Here is a 20,300-nt window from a genome sequence, read left to right on the forward strand (position 1 = left end):
CCACACCACCTGTTTTCTTTGAATAGAAATCATGAGTTTATGGTAGTTGATACATTCACTGGAGCAGACTGCTTGGCTTCAAATGTTGGACCCACTGCTTGTAAGCTGTGAGATGTAATTCAATTTCCTCATCTGTAGATTGATAACAGTCTCTCTTCCATATAAACAACCTCATCCATATAAACCACTTGAACCGAAACTGGCCCATAGTAAGGACTCAATATTTTCTATTCAATGAGTAAGAGGACAAGTTTTCAGTTCTTCACATGAAAACTTTGTAACTCAGAGACTTTTTTTTTTTTTTTTTTGGTACACAGAAACTTTTGGCTTGAGGGGAGCTTACATATTGACCACTATCACCTCCCAAGCCCATTCCGTAGGAAGCTTGCTGCCTTGGGGATCACTGCTCCACTTTGGGGCAGCATTAACTTCTGGGAAGGTAGCTGTACCCTAGTGCAAAAAGCATGGACTTTAAAGCCTGGTTTTACAATCTTCCTGTCATCCCACCACATCATCCTGTTACTATGCTTTATTACAAGAAAACTTGTGGGGCTCTGATACGTCTTTCCATATTACAATGTGTTTCAAAGAAAGCACTTAAATAGTGACAAAGCCCCATGAACATTCTTTTTTGCAGGAAAGAATTATATCTGGGGTCTTCCTAGCTAAGAACAGTTCTAGCTTAGTATGTAACTGATTCTTGCAAAAATCTTGGAAAAAATCAATAGGTGCAAATCATGATCAAGAGCTCTCCTGGGCTAAGATATAGAAGATAAGTGGTGATAATTATTCCTCAGAAATTTTTAACTACAGAATCTTAGTACATAATGAATATTAAGTGTACAAAAAGTCCATGAAACATACATATGTATCTATGTGGTGCCTTTAATTTCTAAGATTTTTAGCGTTTTAAATATTCCTCAATTTTCTTTCCCTTTACAAGTAAATGCACAGTTGGATCACTCAAATCCAAATATTGTCTGATCAACGTTAAATGATGTGCTTGTTAACTATTCTAAATGGATGAAATTTCTTCCCCTCTTCCCTTAATTTTTATAAAACAGGGCAAAATAAATGAAAAGGCAACAAGCAGCATTGGCTGTTACATAGACATAGAAGGGAATGTTGCTGGAACTATACTCATGGCTAGAAGGCAGCTCCATAAACCCTCTGCAACAGTTGTTCAACAACATTGAAACATTCACTAGCTAAAGTAAGGAAGAGTAGAGTGTGATCTGACCATGTAATGAAGAAAAGGGAAAGAGGTTCCAAATTCACGTACCACCTGAATTTGGTGCCACTGACAGAAGAAAGCGTAAATTTGTTACTCTAGTACTTTAAAATTCATCTTCCAGGGGCAACAATAATTCTAATTCCCAACACAAGCCAAAGACTTGTTAAACATGATGTCAACTGATATTGGACACATGAAAAGTGCTTTCTAAACAGCCAAGTTTCCATGTCAGATTTCATTATTCTCTACTAAAAACGAGAAGAAATACACATTCTCAAGGATAATTAGGTCCTTGTTTCATCCACTCCCATCTCTAATTTCTTCAGGCTCCTCTCTAGAAAGTGCCATGTGTGTTTAATTGGGTATGGGGACTTGATCTTCACCACTCTCTCACAGGCTTGTGCGTTCATCTTGCTTCATGGGAGGAGAATCCAACAAGCACACAGGTCCCAGGGAGGGAAATGAGGCTGGTTGAGGAAAAATGACAAGGAAAAAGGCTGAGATGGGAGAGGCAACAGGGGAGCTGAACCAACAAGAAACAGGAGTCAAGAAAAAAATCAACAACAGAATGTATTTAAAAACAGACTTCTCCAGTTGGTATTTCAAATGAAACAGCTAACAATTAACTCCAACCCTTTGTATAGTGTCTTTCTGCTTCTGGAGTCCTCTTGCAGCTTTAATTCTTGAAACTCGGGCGGCAGCACCAGACATAAATCCCAAAGGGAGAGGTATTATTAAACCTTTTGCTGGTCATTCTTTTCTCAACACAAATGGACAAATTCTTAAGCCCGCTTACTCATTTCATGACGATCATTAGAAGAAAAAAAATTAAACCAAACTTGCATATTGAAATGAAAACAAAAATACACACACAAAAAAAACCCCTGCAGATAATAAATATCGCTGATTCACTTATTTTAAAACAAAGTCCAATTTTATTCAATCTTAATATCCTTGCAGTCCATTGTAAACCTTCTGCACTGATCCTTGTTTCAGTAGCTGTTTGATACCTGGGGAAAGAATGAACAAATGACTCCATTAACAAAAATGCAGCTTAAAGAGCATGTTTCACAGGGAGGCTCCACAAAAGGCCCTATGACAAGCATGGATCTGAATTAAACAAGTAACTATCCACGTCCAACTTCATCACGTGGGGATACCCATACACGCATGTCCAGGTGATCCTTTCTCTTTGTGTCTCAGGCAGACATACAACACACACATCCCACAAAATCCCATGAGAAGAGGCAACTGGAATGGACAGAAAGTTCTTCAGTGGTCTTCCATCCCTTCTTCTTTGTCCTCTTTCCACTTCTGACCTCTTTCCTTTTTCCTTTACCTTTTCCTTTTTACTTACGACCCACCACCTGGGCCCTCTTCGCAAGCAACCATTGCAGCCTTCACCCTCCAAGTCTCTGATCCTTCTAAAGCAGACCTCATCTTTCCCTGAACAGTAAACATTACACCCTCACCTTCTCTTGCTTCCTCTGACAACTGTTCTTTTGGAAAATCCACATCGAAGGTGATTATCAAAGAGCCCTTGATGTTGTTGTTGTCAAAGTTGGGAAGCCCTTCCCCTTTCTTCCATAGCTTGGCTCCGGGTCTGGTGATCTTATCTCGGGAAATATGTACCTGGAAAGCAAAAGGGGATCGACTAGAGAAGGACTGGTACTCTTGAAGCACAACACAGCTTCCAGTGAGCACTGGTACCCAGAGCTCATGTCACAGCTCAGCAGAGCATCAGGATGAAGGGGCAAGCAAAACATGTCTCCGTGGCTCCAAAGGACTGAAGTAACCTCAACACCAGCCACAAGGCGGCTTTAAAACGACAGGACTTTTAAAAGAACTAGTTTGCTTACCTTGTGACCATCCAAGTGAGTAATGTCCATATCGAAGCCCACCAGAGACTCTACGAGTGAGATTGTCACATTTGTGTATAAGTCATCTCCTCGCCTTTCAAATATCGAGTGCCTGGAAGAGAACAAGGTAAAGATCAGTAACTTTCAGTCTTTTTCTGGAAGAGTTCAAAAAGTTTTTAGAAAAATCATGGAAAAGGATGGATGCCACTTTTTCAAACAATAAGCATCTCTTAAGATATCCCTTTGTGTGTAGTATTAATAGAGACTGTAAAATTAGTAGGATTTATTAAACCCTCATCTTCAGGAGCTTATGATCAGCAACAGCAAAAGCATATAATTAAAATACAAGTAATCAGATTATGGAAAAAAGAGAAGGACAACTTCTGGCCGTGGACCTGGGGGAGAAGGGCGTCAGAGATCGGTGGCTGGGTGGGGATTCCAGAGCTGGGTTTATAAGGCCCGGTCGGCTCTGAAGCTATAGATAAGGAGGGTGTACGGGAGGCTGGGGACAGGACAAAAGCGAATCCTGGCAAAGATACGGACTTGAGAAGAGACTAGGTTCATTCAGGTAACAGAACATATCCCAGTTTCCTGGGAAGTGATCAGAAGACAAGGCAGGTGAAGAACACTGGGGAAAGACCACTGAGATTAAGGAGTGCCATGAGAGAGAAAAAAGTCTTTGGCACTGGGGGCCCATTTCTCCATATCTGGGTGGGAATCCTGTTTCAGTGAATCCTTAGACGCAGAGGCATCACTGGTCTCCAAAGTGGTAAACAAGAAAGCCTGAGTTTCAGGCAAAATTCTTATGTAAGGAGCCCTGCATGTTGACGAGAGGCAACCAGGGACGCTGCCCAGCAGCTGCAGATGACGTCACAGTAGGTTCTTTCTATGAAAAAGTCTCCCATTATTGCACGGGGCGCATCTCCTCAGTTCCTAGCTCTGGCTTCCTTGTCTGCTTCTCTTTCACAGTTCCTTACTTGTCTTATCAATGCTCTCCTCCCAACATCTTTCAGAATCTTAAGTCCTGAGTAAAGAAATATTTAGGCTCACTAAGAGGCTCCAACCCAAAGAAGGCTTCCAAACTGAGATGACTTACTTGACAACTTTGATTCGGAACCGCAGGTCTCCTGGCTCTCCATCCACGTGAGGCTCACCTGGTCAGAAGAGATTACCACACACTGTAAGCGGAACACTGCAAATCTGTTTGGTAGCTGAAAGAAGTTTTTAAAGCCACTTACTTGGGCTTTGACTGTTAAGCCTATCTGTGAGCACAGTCTATCATCTGGTTATATCAAATTTCAAATTATTAGTGAGGCTCACCTGTGCCTCAGGCACAGCAGTAAATAAGTTGACTTATTTCCTAAACAAAGAATGATTCACTGATTTCTGAACCATATGTTTTAAAAGCTATTTTTTCTTCTAGAGTTTTAAATTTAACCCCAAAATGAAGTCTGAGAGCATCTTATTAATGCCAATTAGAGTTACGTCTCTTCTTTTATTGCGGAGTTCAAATTAACCCATTAAGTTCTGAACATCTTAAACTTTGATATAATTTAGGCTGTGTGTGCATGCTAAGTCGCTCAGTTGTGTCTGATTCTCTGCGATCCCATGGACCACAGCCCTCCAGGCTCCTCTGTTCATGGTATTCTCCAGGCAAGAATACTGAAGTGGGTTGCTATGCCTTCCTCCAGGGGATTTTCCTGACCTAGGGATCAAACCCGTGTCTCTTATGCCTCCTGCTTTGGCAAGCAGGTTCTTCATCACTAGCGCCACCTGGGAAGCCCAACTTAGGCTACTGGACAGTAACTTTTGGCCATCGTATTCAAAGGATACACAGTAATGCTAGAGCTTAAAGATTGTCACAAAAGGCTTCCTGTGTCCTAAAAAACAATGGAAGTATGTTGGAAATGATGCATGCATTTATTACGTGGCCATGAAGTATGGGGTGAGGTGGGAGGTATTCACAAGCACTCAGAGAGCAGAAAGCTATGATAATAAAACACCAATGTCAATGTTTCACCTTCTCCAATAAAGGGGTACTCCATGCCGTCCCTCACCCCAGGTTCAATTTCTACCTCCAGTGTTCGCTCTTCATTCACTAGTCTGAGACAAAGAGAATTTAAAAGGAAAAACAAATGAAAATATAAACCAAATCCTAGACACAGACAATTCAAGTTTTATCTACTCAATCTTCTTTTTCTTGGAAGACTAGCCTGTATCTCTAGATGATAAAGCCACTTGATATCCATTTACACCTTCCACCTGCCAAATGCCAGGGCAAAGCTTCTATATATCACGTAATCATGCAACCACTGATTCCAAAAGGGCCTACAGTTGGCTGGCTGCTTTAACATGAGGATCAATAACAGAGAAAACCACTCACACTTACATAAATGTCCACCTGAAAGGACAGTGTCATGTTTATCAGAAAATCTAACAGGTGAGTTTATCCTATTTGATTTTTTCCCCTGATCCCACAAATAAATGAGCTAGATTTAATATATACAATTGAAGGTTCAATTAAATAGTTGTGTTCATAATGTAATCAGCAAACAGTATGTCTCTAATCTGAAATTTAGCTGGACATAAGATTGCTCTAAATATTCCAAGTAGAAAAAAATGGAATATCAACAGCTTTAAGAACATTCAGAAATAAAGCTGATTAGCTTATAGACATAAAAGAAGATATTCAGAAGAGATACTTTAAGAAGAAGCAAAAATGTAAATTTCCTTGCTCTGTCCTCTGGCAGGACATGAGGAAGAGAGGGAAGGAAAAAAAAATCTAGGTATGGACCACTGGCATTTTATTAGACCAGTGAGATGATTAAAGTGTCCCTTGGCAGAGCGAAGAAGGTGCTTCTACTCACTTGACATTAGGGCACTCGTCGCAGACCACCTCCTGGGTCATCTGGAAGCGCCCGGGGCCCAGCTGGGTGGTCCGCATCTCCTGCCTGCAGTTGCACTTCCGTTTGCCAGGGGCCTGCCTCGCCACGGGTTTGTTTCTAACCACCTAGGAAGTGCAGACACAGCATAAGCTTCTCTTTTGCATCCCCCACATTGCAGTTTCCTCACCAGATCTGGGCTGGAACCTCCCCCTCTCTCCCAAGCCATCCTTCAGGGAGACCCACAGCTGAGAGAAGTCCTGGAGGAGTTACAAGTCAGCCCCCACACAGGACTGTAGTAAATTGATCTTTAATGGACTCAAATTCTAAAGCTGGAGGAGAGAGAGAAGGGTAAGAAAGAAGAGAACTAGAAGACAGTGTGTATAGGATCACTTTTTCTAAGCCACAAAGAAATACTACTGAGTTAACACAGTCCACAGAATTACTATTTCTTGAGAAATCTGAGCTGTGTAAAGCAGGAGCCCTGAAGAACAACCACAGCCTTCAAAAGCTGGCATGCGGCTCCCACTCCAAGATTAGCCATGATTAACCTCATGAAAACACTTCTTGTTTCAGGCAACTCAATCTGGCAGTGTTTTCCAATGCTGCCTCAATCTAGATACTCAGCCTGTAAGAAGAGACACAATGAGCATCTCCTTGTAGCTGACTGCAATCAAACATTCTGATCCCTCCAAATCAAAGGAAACTAAAATATATGAAGAAATGCATGCCTATGCAGCTGAATGAGGCAAATGGTGGGAGGAAAATCCCTCAAAGTCTACGAACATATGAAGCCCAGTTCAACAGAATAAACAATAAAAGTAATTACAGCTAACAGTTATGGCACTTACTATGTGCCAAGCAAGGCTCTAATCACATATATTTATGAACTCTTTATGACATAGATGCCGCTATCATCTCCATTTTATAGAGAATGGAATGAAAGCACAGGAAGGCTCAGTAATATGACCAAGGTCACACAACCAATGTACGGCAAAGCCAGGACGGACCCTAAATCAGGCAGTCTAGCTCCAAAGTCTGTACTTCTAACCACTATGCTCTCTTACAGTAAATACTTTTCTTAAAAAGAATAAACCATGGGGGCATTTAAATAGCAAGGTCACATACATACATTCTTTACAACAATTAGATTAACAAGGAATTTGTTTAGGAGCATGCTAGCTATAATAAAGTGATGTGTACATTATGTATAGCCAATGACTACAGACAACAGGCCTGCAAGGGAACATGGGAAATTAATCTCTGTACCTGAATACAGGTATAAAGCTTCCTAAAAGCACTGTTTGGAATTGGAAAAAAACTGGAAACAACCTACATGCCTATTGATCCAATGCGGCGGCAGTGAAATTCTATTCAGCAGAATTATAGCTGTAAGTAACAACATGGGTGAATCCTGACAATATTAAGGATAAGTAAAAAAAAAAGGCCAGTCTCAGAAGATAATGCACAGTCTGATGTTGTTTTCAAAAAGTCAGAAACCATGTGAGTGAACGAAATACTATTCAGGTATACATACACATATAATAGAACAAATAAACAGTGGCAGTAGAGACGAAACTCAGGATATAAGGTAGTCACCTTGGAAGGGAGGTGGGGGGTTGGAATAGGGAAGTAGCATGTAGGTAGATATAAGTCCTGGTTTATTGTTTTATTAAGTTCTTGGGCTGAGAGATGAGTTCATGAAACAATTACAGCGTATCATGAACCAAGGATTATGATTAATTCAATTCTATGCACTAACCTCCTTCCTAAAAGACAGGGAAGGTACCCAGAAACCTCTTAGTTTTAGTCATAAGAACACATTCTAGAGTTAATATGAACAGATGCATAATTTGGACTTACTTCTACAAAATTTCCTGCATACACTTCTTCCAAAGTGACTTCGAGATCTACAATAATATCACTTCCTCTTGGAATATTTCTGTCTTGCTGACGAGGGGTTCCTCCGAACATGAAACCAAAATCTCCAAAGAAGCTATTGATAAGTGTAAAATCATCAGGAAAAGAAATCAGAATTCACCTCTTACAATTTTAGTTTTCTTCACACTGATAAAATATTGTGACCTACCAATAAGCAAAACTGCAAGACATTTTTAATACAGTGAAGTAATAACATCATATACAACTTATATAGTATTTATAGTATAAATATATAGTACATATATATTGCCCCAACACAAAAAAAAACTTTTTAATATCTTCTAGACATACAGTACAGTGTATAAAGTATGCCAATGAATTCTTAAACAATGAAAAAATAATCTCTTAATACTGACAAATATTAGAATATAATGGAGATATTGAGAAAGGGTACCGTATACATAAGCCCATGTATTGCTGAACCCAACAGTAATTTTGGACTCTTGTAGTGTTCACCTTTATATGCTTTTTAGATACTAACTTTGGTGAAAGAAGCTACTGCTTTGTACAAAAATCTTGGATACATAACTAAACTAAAAAAGCATCAGCCTCAGTAAAACTGTGGATCTGACAGAAAAGGAAATTCTGGTCTCATATGATCAAAATTAACTTATGTTAAATAACAGAAGCATCACTTTAAGATTAATATAAACAGTGACCTTTAACTCCATAGGGGTTCTAATTATAATCTTAAATTCTGGTTAAGAAGTCTCAGATGTTAGCACAGTGATGACAACTATACAACCCCTCAACCCCTCCCTCCAGAAAAAAAAAGACAAAAAACCCCCAGTCTTGGTGAACAGATTCCCTGAATCTTGAATAAAAGCAGAGGGGGAGGCTTTTGGTGCAAAAGGGGCATGGGCAGAGCTTTTTCTCTTTCTGGCGTCTCTGGGTATCACTTCTAACTGCCAAGAGGTTCGAACGGGAAACTTCCCTGGTAGGCTAAAGCAGCCAAATCGATCCTGGGGAAGAGTAGGATTTCCTAACCGTATTACTCACATATCTTCACAGGTCCTGAAAATCTACCGTCACCTCCAAACACTAAACATGGCAACTGTGATTCTTACTTTTTTTGAGTTCACAAAACTCTTTTAAGAATCTGAAGAAAGCACTGCGTCCTCCCCCAACAGAAATGCATATTCAAATATGTTTTTATTTATAATTTGATTCAAAATCCCCGATCAAGACCCCCTATTTATGCATCATCAGAGCACATGAAAATTCAAATGTTCAATAAAGTGGGCCTCAAAGAGTAGGAAGGTAAGGTATTTATTATCCAGCCACTCAGCATTCTCAGAAAGCCAGGAGCAACAAGAGATGGAGAGTCTCTGCCCTGACTCCTTCCATCAATGCTGATGATCACAATCATCCCTTTCTTGTTGACAGGATGAAGAGGCAGCTCTGGGTATAGGAGCAGGAATTTCTCTCTTACAAGAATCACCTTGCTCACTAAGTGGTTTGCAGATTTGAAGACAGCGAGGAGACAAAATGAACTGGTTTCCAATATATATCATCCCCAACACAGTCCCCAACAAGCGGACATCCTTGTAAGTACTACCCGTCTTTTCTGGAGCTTTGTGAAAATAGAGAAGTATATTCCCATACAAAGGATGATGAGTGACCTTCTGGTCAAGGATCAGTTGGTCCTTGATAGGCTTCAGTGATAGGCTGCTAATCACTATGCTATGAAGAGTTGTACTCTTCATTAAAAGATTCTGAACAAGGGAGCAAGGATAATTCTTTAATAATCACTAAGTGATCCACTCTCAGACACTCATACCTTGCAGATGGATAAATTACTTACTGTGAAAAAATGTCTCCATGGGAGCTCTGATGCCCATCTTTCAAGCCCTCTTCACCATATGTATCATACTGTTTCCGTTTCTCACTATCTGACAGAACCTGGGGGCAAAAGCCAGTGGAGGAAACGACTATGAGTTGATAATGGTTTGGTAAGGTGCATTCACATTTATGTTTTTAAAATTTTAAACTCTTGATACTGTGTGTAAAATTTTAGCGGAATGTGGTTTTCATTATGTATGTTATTAAGGCATGTTTAAGAGTTATTTTCTTTGTCAGAATAAATTCTTTGATCAGTGTTCATTTTGTAACTTTTCACAATGCTCCACTCATGTTTTTAATTTAAATTGATCAGAACTCACCTAGCTGCATAAACATCATGCAGATTAGCACTAACAAGATTAGCGATATAGCCATAAATGTGAGGGCAGTAACAGGAAAGAGTGAGATGAATTCCCCAGGTTTACTTCCCATGTAGTATGACTCCCATACTTAGGCTGCTAATCACTATGCTATATTATCTCTCTAAACTATAAACTCGGGACATGACTGACGCGATTGTCATTAGTCACAGAAGCAGTAAATAAAGACAGCCTTCAACTTTGCTCAGCCTCACATATCTATACCATAAGCTCTACCCGACACTACCCCACACAAATTAAGAGATTGGCAAGTTGAGGGAATCAAATGACAGGTCTCCAGAAAGGTCTACACTACAGTATTTTCATATTCCCCTTTCATTCTTTTGATATATGTAGAAATCCATTTGTGGAAGAGTGCTGTCTGGCACATACAGCTCATAACCTCCTGAGTCCAAACTGCAAAGAGTGAAAAGGGACACTGCTCTACGAAGGATGCTCAGGCTCAATTTGACAACTTGAGAAAAGACTTTCTAAAGTTTTAATGGTTTTAGAAAACTATATGCTCAGTTATAAGTATATGCTTTCTCACTGGGACCATTTCATATCTAGAATAAAGAATGTAAAACAAAATAAGCTTCAGTGTTATTCAAAATTTGCCTTCCAAAAAAAAGCTTCCCATTTACTGAGAGCATTCTAAAATATATGCACTTTGAAGGGGCTTCCCAGGTGGCTCAGTGGTAAAGGATCCGCCTGCTAAGCAGGAGATGCAGGCTTGATCCCTGAGTTGGAAAGACTCCCTGGAGAAGGAAATGGCAACCCTCTCCAGAATTCTTGTCTGGAGAATTCCATGGACAGAGAAGCCTGGTGGGCTACAGTCCCATGGCATCGCAAAGAGACTGACAGAACTTAGCAACTAAACAATGTAAATTTGAAAATTAAACAACTTTATGCTCTTTGGTATTCTTACAATTCTATTTAGACAGCAGACTTAAGGAAAAAGTTATTCTAAACTCCTACTTGTGTTGGCTCAGGAAAAAAAAAGGTTGGAAGTATATGGAGCTTGCTGACTCAGCAAAAGGAAGGGAAGATCTGATTGGCATATGTAAATAGGACACATTTTTGGCTCAGGGCCTGAATGATGCATAAGGAGCTACAGTAAAAAACTCTATTAACATTTAAGATACATTCAGAAGGATAAGAAGAAAGTCAGTGTATAAGAAAGTGAGCATTCTTAAAATCAAAGAGAAATGAGACTAGAAGTGACTAGAGTACTCAACTAAAGCCACTATGATAGAGCAGGTGAAAAATAAAGGGTTGGATAAATATCCTTAAAAAAAAAAAAGCTATTTTGGGGACATAGAAATGGGCAGAGTTAACTTAAAAAAACAAAAAAAAACCCCTTCATTATTATGGGATCGGGATTTTCAATATTTTCACTTTCAAGTCTACTTCTCTGTTCTTGTCTTGGCAAAGAAATGAATTTCACATTGGATCCGTAAGAAATTCCATTTCAAAACCCCCCAAACAAAGACTATTTTTAAGTCAGCTTCTTTTTGGACATAGGAGGCTTCTGTAATAACTCCCCCAAAACTACCCTTAAAGTTATCTATTATCATTCACTTACTCCTCACTTCTCTTCTATCTACAGAATGCAGTTTTATTCCAGTCTTGGAAACTTTTATTTTTAAGAAAAAGAAAGGAATTTCTTAGTTGACTGGCCAATCAACCAGTCTCAACTAATTAAAATGCCTGCAGTAATCTCAGCTCAGTAGAGAAGACAGACGTATTCACAATAGACTCTTCAACTTTAGTGGGATTTTGATTTATGGACACTAATTTATCCAAGGACCAAAGACAGGCAATCAAGTGAATGACACAAAGAAGAAAGAAAATTTGAACTGGGGACTAGAAAGGTTCTGAGTTAAATTACAATCTCATTGAATGATGCATGTATAGCCTGCCTAGGTCATGGTGAAACAACATGGAGAATCTATAAAGAGCATGGAAAATTCTTAGCAACAGTTCTCCCAGAAAATATTTTTGATTATTGGGTTTCTAGCAAGCAATGGGAGTATTCATGGGAAATAAAGTGCAAAACATGGAATCCATATTAACAAGAAACAAAATGTTACATACAGTAATTTAAGAGAGTCCACCAACCCTCTCAAGTTTATTTGTGAGCTTAAGGTTAGGAATTTTGGTCCTATAGGTGTTGAGAGAAGAAAGGGAAACCCCATCCGTTTTAAGTTTCATGTGTATATAAATCACTTTTACTTCATTCACTTCTTTAACCCAGGAGGCCTTGGAATCCCCTCTTTGTGGTTTTTTCCCACTAAAATATTTTTCAGATTTGTTTCCAATCTTCTCACTATACAGGGATTTAATCTGAATTCAGAAGCTGTAGCTCCCTGACTACTGCAGTCAAATTATTTTTTCTGTGCCCTTTTAGAAAATGGGAATAAATGGTGACTATAATTGATAACACTCTATTGTACAGCTGCAAGTTGTGAGGAAAGCAGAACTTAAACGTCCCCACTATATAAAGAAATACATGAGGTGATGGATTGAGCAAAATCCTTTCACAATGTATACATATATCAAATCACCACAATGTACACTTTAAATATCTTATAATTTCATTTGTCAATTATATCTCAAAAAAGCTGAAAAAAAAAAAAACATAACCACAGATCTCTTATCCTATTTCTAGGGGAAAGGTGAATTGCAACACAAGGAAAGCAGCTAACTCTTAAATACACATGAAAGATCATCAGTTGCTTATTTGTAAAAATTTTTTCACCATGGTGTTGTGTAAAATGGTTTTTCAAATAGTGAAAAAGGTTATTAAGGATACAGTAAATACTCCTCTGTGTTGTTGAAAATGAAAAAGAAAGAAAGAAAATGGGATTAAGAATATGCCCAGCTCTACTATATTTCACATTGTCCTAATGAAGATTAAATGAAACGATACACATCAAATGTTTTAATCTCTGGATTAGAGGTTGCAAATTCAAACTATAGCTGGGTTTTCTTTGATCTGCACATAAAAGAAAATTTTAAACTGAGTTAGTTCCCAACATGTTATAACCATAAAATTTACCAAAAAAATCAGGAATTTCACTCCTCTAGAAAAATTAAATGATCTGGCAACACAGTGCTTCCATCTACATATGGCAAAAACTGGCTGGGCGCTGCTGCCTTGAAATGAGTCAAGAAGTCTTCACAGGAAGTTTGTCACAGTCCTCTTCAATCCCTGCTGACTGCTAAAATGGAGGTAGAGTATCCATTCTCCTGTTTTATCTTATACCTGCCATGCATATTATCTGCCTGGTCCATATAGGCAGGTGGATTTGCAATCCTCATTTAGATTTTGTTTCTGCTTCTGGCCCCAACTTCCAAACAGACTGACGGAAGATCAATCTACTAATTAATCTACCAATTCTACCTTCTTTCATTCATCTTTTTTAACACTACTCTCCTTAAGAAAACAGTGATATGAAAAGGGCAGGAAGTAGTACCTTCTAAAATAAATGTACAATATAGCACTGAGCACTACTTTTATCTATTGTCTATTTCTTTCAAAAAGTGACCTGAAAAACGGGAGTGTTACTCTGTGTTACACGGTCTTTTCTGTATCTCCTGGTTTTATTTATACTTTATCTTCTTCCTGACTCACCTCATAAGCAGCACCCAGATCCTGGAATTTCTCCTGTGCCCGTGGATCATCTGGATTCCGGTCAGGATGAAGCTGCAGGGCTAGTTTCCTGTAGGCCTTTTTAATATCCTTTATAGAGGCACTGCGAGGCACCCCCAAGATCTTATAGAAGTCTCGCCTGAGGATGCAGGAGAGGGAGAAGATACTGCATTAAAGGGTTATACATTACATCTTTAAAAGTGAAATTTTTTCCTTTACATTTAGGTTTGTGTCTGAGCAAAAAGGTAGGAAAATGAAGGTACACATGAGACATACGAAAAGAATGACTAAAAAAAACCACACTAGAATTTGTAACGAGTTTCATACATTGAAGCAATCATAATGAGAGGCTATGTACTTTTTGAACAACGCTAGGATTATTCAAAGTATCTGTGGCATTCTTCTGTTAGGGAAACTACTTTTAGACAAGAAAATCATTTTCTTATTTTATGATCACACATTATTTCCAGGCAAGAACTCTATAATCAAATTGACTCTCTTTGTTGTTCTCTATTACTGACTTCAAATGACTTGACTGCTTCCAAAGATAAAATAATCTCAAAGGATGATTTTCTCTATCCAAAAATATTGTATCACATAAACGTTCTAACAGTAGCACACTTGGAATGTTAAAAATGAGGTGACTGAAATTAACTTCAGAGGTTAACACAGAAGTTGAGTCAAAGCTCAAACAAGAGAAGCCTGAAGAGAGAATAACATTCATTTGAATGTATGAGTTGTGGAGTTTTGCGCCAAAAAAGAGAAAATATCAATTTTGCAGTCATTCAGTCAGTTCAGTCGCTCAGTCGTGTCCGACTCTTTGTGACTCCATGGATTGCAGCACGCCAGGTTTCCCTGTCCATCACAAACTCTTGGAGCTTGCTCAAACTCAGGTCCATCGAGTTGGTGATGCCATCCAACTATCTCATCCTCTGTCGTCCCCTTCTCCTCCTGCCTTCAATCTTTCCCAGCATCAGATCTTTTCCAGTCAGTCAGTTCTTCACATCAAGTGGCCAAAGTATTGGAGTTTCAGCTTCAGCATTAGTCTTTCCAATGAATATTCAGGACTGATTTCCTTGAGGATGGACTGGTTGGATCTCGTTGCTGTCCAAGGGACTCTCAAGCATCTTCTCCAACACCCCAATTCAAAAGCATCAATTCTTTGGCACTCAGCTTTCTTTACAGTCCAACTCTCACATCTATACATGACTATTGGAAAAACCATAGCCTTGACTAGATGGACCTTTGTTGGCAAAGTAATGTTTCTGCTTTTTAATATGCTATCTAGGTTGGTCATAGCTTTTCTTCCAAGGAGCAAGAATCTTTTAATTTCAAGGCTGCAGTCACCATCTGCAGTGATTTTGGAGCCCCAAAAAATAGTCTCTCACTGTTTCCATTACTAGAAGTTATTCTAGTTTGTCTAGGTCAAGTCTTAATCAGAGCCAGCTGCTGTTACCCATATGCCAGTGCCTATAAGTCTCAGCAGCTGCAAATATGCACATGGCATGAGTTAAGAGACAAAGTGGAGAGCCACTGTCATCCTTGCCAGAAACTGGCAAGTTCTATGCTAGAACTAAATTAACTGTAGAGCAAATCTTTGCAGTAAAGGCCAATGAGAAGACAGAATCAGACTAATAAACCTTGAGGACAGGGACCATATCCAGTCCACAGAAGACACCAATAAATATTCACTGAATGAAATGACTAAATAAGTATGGTCTCAAAAGTCTATCCCTTTAGCCAGCAGAAATTTTTCTGAAAATACACTCTCTCAACCAAGGGATGGGAAAGTTATTCACAATGGAGATCAAGTAGGAGTGATGATAATTTTAAAATGTAGCGGGGGGAAAATGCATTAGGGTACCAAGATCCACGTAATATACCAAAGGATTTTTAAAAAATGATTTAATAAGCTCTAAGTCACACTTTAGGGAAATCATATGATCATTTTATGTGTAAGTTTTTAAAATTATCACTGACTAGGGGATGAGGATTATTCCATGAGGATTATTTAGGTGCTTTATCCCCCTCCCCCCAAATATGCAAAAACCTGGCATCTCTTGAGACAAAACTAGAAAAAGCTTCACTAATGTTAACAACAAAAAAGCTAACTATATAAAAAATGAGGCTTACTCAGGATATACTTAATATAAAAGTGGTTAAGTAATAGCCGAGAAAAACACAGGGAGATGGCTGGCACAATTCAGTATCAACATTACAGTTCCCAGGAAACTCCTTTATGAAAGACTTCAGTTTATAGTTGGGCTTTCCTGGTGGCTCAGATGGTAAAGAATCTGCTTGCAATGCAAGGGACCTGTATTTGATTGCTGGGTCGGGAAGATCTCCTGGAGAAGGAAATGGCAACCCACTTCAATATTCTTGCCTAGAGAATTCCAAGGACGGAGAAGCCTGGTGGGTTTCAAACCATGGAGTTCCAAAGAGTTGGAGAGAACTGACTGATTAGCACTTTCACTTTTTCACTAACTTCGTAGTTAAGAGTATTAACAGTATTTATACTGACATCTTGTTCAAACAACTTAAGGTACACATTGTGTTAAGTGCAAAAAGTGCTAACAAAAACATGTTAAAAATACAATAAAGTGTTACCTAGGAGAAGAAGATTTTTATTTTAGAAGTATAAGATGTTTCACAAGGAAAAAAAAAACCCAACAAAGTTTAAGCATATATGCACACGGGGGGGTAAAAAAACTTTTAAGAGAATAACAAGCACTTAAAGCTGTCAAGTTCTGCTAGGTAGTGCTGTCTCCTTTCAAAGTAACCTACAAATTTGTCAGAAGCTAAGAATTTACTATTTTCCGCATTCTAAAATATGAGTCTGACATATCAAATTCAGTGGGCACCGGGCCTACAGGGTAGTGAATCTTAAAGGCTGGAGAATCTCTAGAGTCCAGGAGGTCCTGCTTCCTTCAAACAGGTGGCACATTATCATCCTCATGTCAAAGATGGGAATTTAGGTTTTCTTTCAAAGTCACATAATTCATAAGTTGTGTGGGGCTAGAATTCCAGTCTACGATCTATTGGTAAAATGTTTCTCCCCTTTGCTTGTAATGCTACTCAGCTCCCTAAGAATGCCCCCTGGAGAGACAGTGAGGCATGATGACAGCTTAGGCTCAGTATCTCACGAAGCTGAAAGGTATACGGGCTCTTCAAAGGGTCTGCCTTGCTCCCTCAATCCAATTTCTTTTCAGTGCCGGCATGGCTACCCTACCTATTCTCCCCACTTCCTCACTTTACCTGGCATCACAACCCACCCACTTTAATGCCAGCCCAACGGCTCGTTGTAGACTTAACACTGTATCATCCCCTTCTCCAACTCAGCAGCCCCCCATCCCACGTTGCGTTTGGCACTGCATCCACCCCTCGCTTCTCTGGACAAATCTAGCTCTAGGGCTTCTGGGTCTAAGCCCCTATCACCCCGGTCACCCACTGTCTTCCTCTCCATCCCACTAGCCTGGCCCACACTACCCACTCCTCCTCTCCACCGCCTCACCACAGCAACGCCCCCTTCCACTCCCCACGTCGGACAATGTCCCCTTCTCTCCCCAGCCTCCTTCCCAGCCAAGACTGACTTAATGGCCCCGTGCCCGCAGATTCCAATTCCTCACCCGGCGATCACGGTCCCGATGAGGTACAGCAGCAACAGGCAGAAGGTGCCCAGGTTCTGCGGGGCCATAGTCCCTCTGTGCCGGCCCCGGACCCCCGCACTCCTCACAGCCCCCGCCGCCGCCGCGTCGGCTCGCCAGCCCACCCGGCCCTGAGAGGCCGCCTTAAGCTCGGGTCTCAGACTTAGTTAGGAGCGACAGCTAGCTTGCCCCCTCCTCTGCCAGTCCACTTCCCGGGAGTCCCGAGTCCCGGCGAGAGAAGCCCCTAGCGAGCCAGAGCCAATCGCTGCTCGGGACATCACACGCGGCCGGCGCCTCATAGCCAATCAGTGCAGTACACTTCACCTCCGAGGCGGCGCGGGCGGCCAGTTAGGCTTCTGAACTGCAGCCGCAGCTCCTGGCCAATTAGAAGGGGAAACGTCAGAGAATCGCGCCGCCGCAGGAATCCGTCCGGCCCAAGCACCTGCCAGTCGGAGAAAATTACGTAAAGATTAGTGATGTAGGATGCGTTCCTAGAGCCGGCGTCCACGGTACGAGAAGTTTCCCTCCGCCCGCCTCCTTGGACTCTCTACCAATCACAAGGCTCTCCCTCCAGCACTGGCCAATTGCGGGAAGGAGATTTTATCTTGGTTACGAGTCTAGGAATTTCATTCATATAGAGCTAGGCGCTGGACGCCCGGGAGGAGGTACGCGAACGAGATGGGCGGGGACAATGACTGCAAGTCAATGGTACAACGGACGCGACGCTTTGGTCAAGTTTTGCCTTCTAACAAAACTCACGAGAAAACTGTCTTGGTTTCGCAAAGAAGAGGCCTGATGTCCGTGGAAGCAGACTGACTTAGTTTCGAATTCAGCCTCCACCACTTCTAGCGGGGAGAACATGCGCCTTGTCCCCAGCTTGAGCTTAAGCTTCTTTTCCACAAAACTGAGGCAAAGCATTTACTGACAGTATTGTGAAATTTTAATCTGTAAGCCGTCTAGCGCAGGGTCTGGCACATAGTAAGCACGCAAAGAATAATAAATATTATTACACTTAAGAGAACCAAATAATAATAACAGAACCGACCCTCTGACCCCTTCCACCCGCCCCTTTGCTCATTTCAGTACATCACCACCTAGTTGTTGACTGCAAAGCTTCAGGTATCTTCCTGGATTTCTCTCCTGTGTCCCCTGTACGAATCTTTACCTTTAAACCATTTCTTGAATCTGTCCACTATTATATTATCTCCACCACCTCTCGGCCAAGTCACATCATCTCCCACCAGGCAAGGGCTTCCTAACTGGTTTCCCTGCCTCCACTCCTAATATCTTAGGATCTCTTTCTCACCCCGACACTTTTCCCTGCCATGATTTTTTACACACATGTCAGATCATATAATTTCTCTGCTTAAAAGCCTTGAATGACTTTCCATTGCACTTACAATAAGATCCCCAGCCTTTATACTAGCTATAAGATAGCATAATGTTTCCTTGTTTAGCCACTAAGTCGTGTCCAACTCTTTGTCACCCCATGGACTGTAGCCTGCCAGGCTCCTCTGTCCATGGGACTCCCCAGGCAAGAATACTGGAGTGGGTTGCTATTTTCTTCTCCAAGGATCTTCTTGACCCAGGGATCAAAGCCAGGTCTCCTGCATTGGCAGGCGGATTCTTTACCACTGAGTCACTAGGGAACCCCCATAAGAAATGTCTAAAGAGATTTAAAATATATCAATTATATGTATGTATATTACCTGGGTATCATACACATTAAAAATATTAATAGGCAGCAGAAGACAAATATATAACTTTAAATAAACCATCTGCCTAATTATGCTCTAAGTGGGTAACTAGTGCCTAAAAAGTTTAAAGAGGAATACTGGTCTAGCTGAGTCAATATTAAAACATTGATAATATAAAGAAATACATTTGTTCAGTTGCTCAGTCGTGTCTGTATCTGACTCTTTGCAACCCCATGGACAGCAGCAGGCCAGGCTTTCCTGTCCTTCACTATCTCTAGTAGTTTGCTCAAACTCATGTCCATTGAATCGATGATGCCATCCAACTATCTCATCCTCAGGAAGAGAAGGGGTGACAGAGGATGAGATGAAAGGAATTGAAGCAGTCACCCAAATTTTCAGAATAATGTTAATCCTGGAAAATATCTTAGTCCTAAAATCTAGTAACATCTCAAAGGCGAGAGTCTCTTCCTTTACAATCCTAAAAGTTTGTACTGTTACATCTCAAAAAATAAGGAATGTGTATAAAGTCAGATTAAGATAATAATCAAAAATAAAACTTCTCAGTCTAGAATATAAAGAGCTGGGGAAGTGGGAGAATGATACTGTTCAAACATGCCAATGATCATCTGCAGAATAAATGTAATGAAATAAAAATTTATGGGAACTTAAATAGAAAAAGCAAACCTCACAGATAAATATTTGAACCATGATTGGCAATGCAGCTACGGTGATCAAGTGATCACGACAGGCAGCAGGCAGAAGTCAGAATTAGGAAGCAGGACATGGGGAGGCATGTATAAATGAACGCGCCCAGACTCTCAGCATCATTCCAGTGTGCCGGTAGCCAAGTTTCAAGTGCTCTATAGCCACATGGGGCCAGAAAGAAACTTATTATTTCTCAATAAAGCTGGGGAAACAGAACAAAAAACTTACATGATCTGTACCTTCACCTAGTATACTCCTTTTCCAGCAAAATGGTTTCCTTTATCTTTTTTTAATACATCAAGCTCATTCCTGGTTAGGGCCTTTATTCTAGTTGTTTTCTGCCTGAAACACTCTTCCCTCAGATCCTAACATGGGTACTCCTTTTTAAACTCAGATAACAGCTTAAAGTCACCACTTTATAGAAGACTTCCTTGACCAAGCAAACAAAATTAGCAACTGTTGAACCTCTGTTCTTACACTGC

At 40.4% G+C, this 20,300-nt stretch overlaps 1 protein-coding gene across 1 annotated transcript; it reads right to left on the reverse strand.

The window, feature by feature from the left end:
• Positions 1 to 1,786: 1,786 nt before the first annotated feature.
• Positions 1,787 to 17,637, reverse strand: DNAJB11 (DnaJ heat shock protein family (Hsp40) member B11). Its single transcript, XM_065942953.1, has 10 exons — positions 17,399 to 17,637; positions 13,755 to 13,911; positions 9,721 to 9,818; positions 7,839 to 7,971; positions 5,961 to 6,103; positions 5,114 to 5,196; positions 4,190 to 4,247; positions 3,094 to 3,205; positions 2,707 to 2,866; positions 1,787 to 2,244 (listed from the first exon to the last, which is right to left on the reverse strand). Exons 1-10 carry the CDS (start codon positions 17,464 to 17,466, stop codon positions 2,180 to 2,182), a joined length of 1,077 nt encoding a protein of 358 aa, XP_065799025.1. The 5' UTR covers positions 17,467 to 17,637; the 3' UTR covers positions 1,787 to 2,179.
• Positions 17,638 to 20,300: the final 2,663 nt, after the last annotated feature.

The sequence above is a fragment of the Muntiacus reevesi genome, chromosome 8, assembly GCF_963930625.1.
Source record: "Muntiacus reevesi chromosome 8, mMunRee1.1, whole genome shotgun sequence".
Taxonomy (NCBI): domain Eukaryota; kingdom Metazoa; phylum Chordata; class Mammalia; order Artiodactyla; family Cervidae; genus Muntiacus; species Muntiacus reevesi.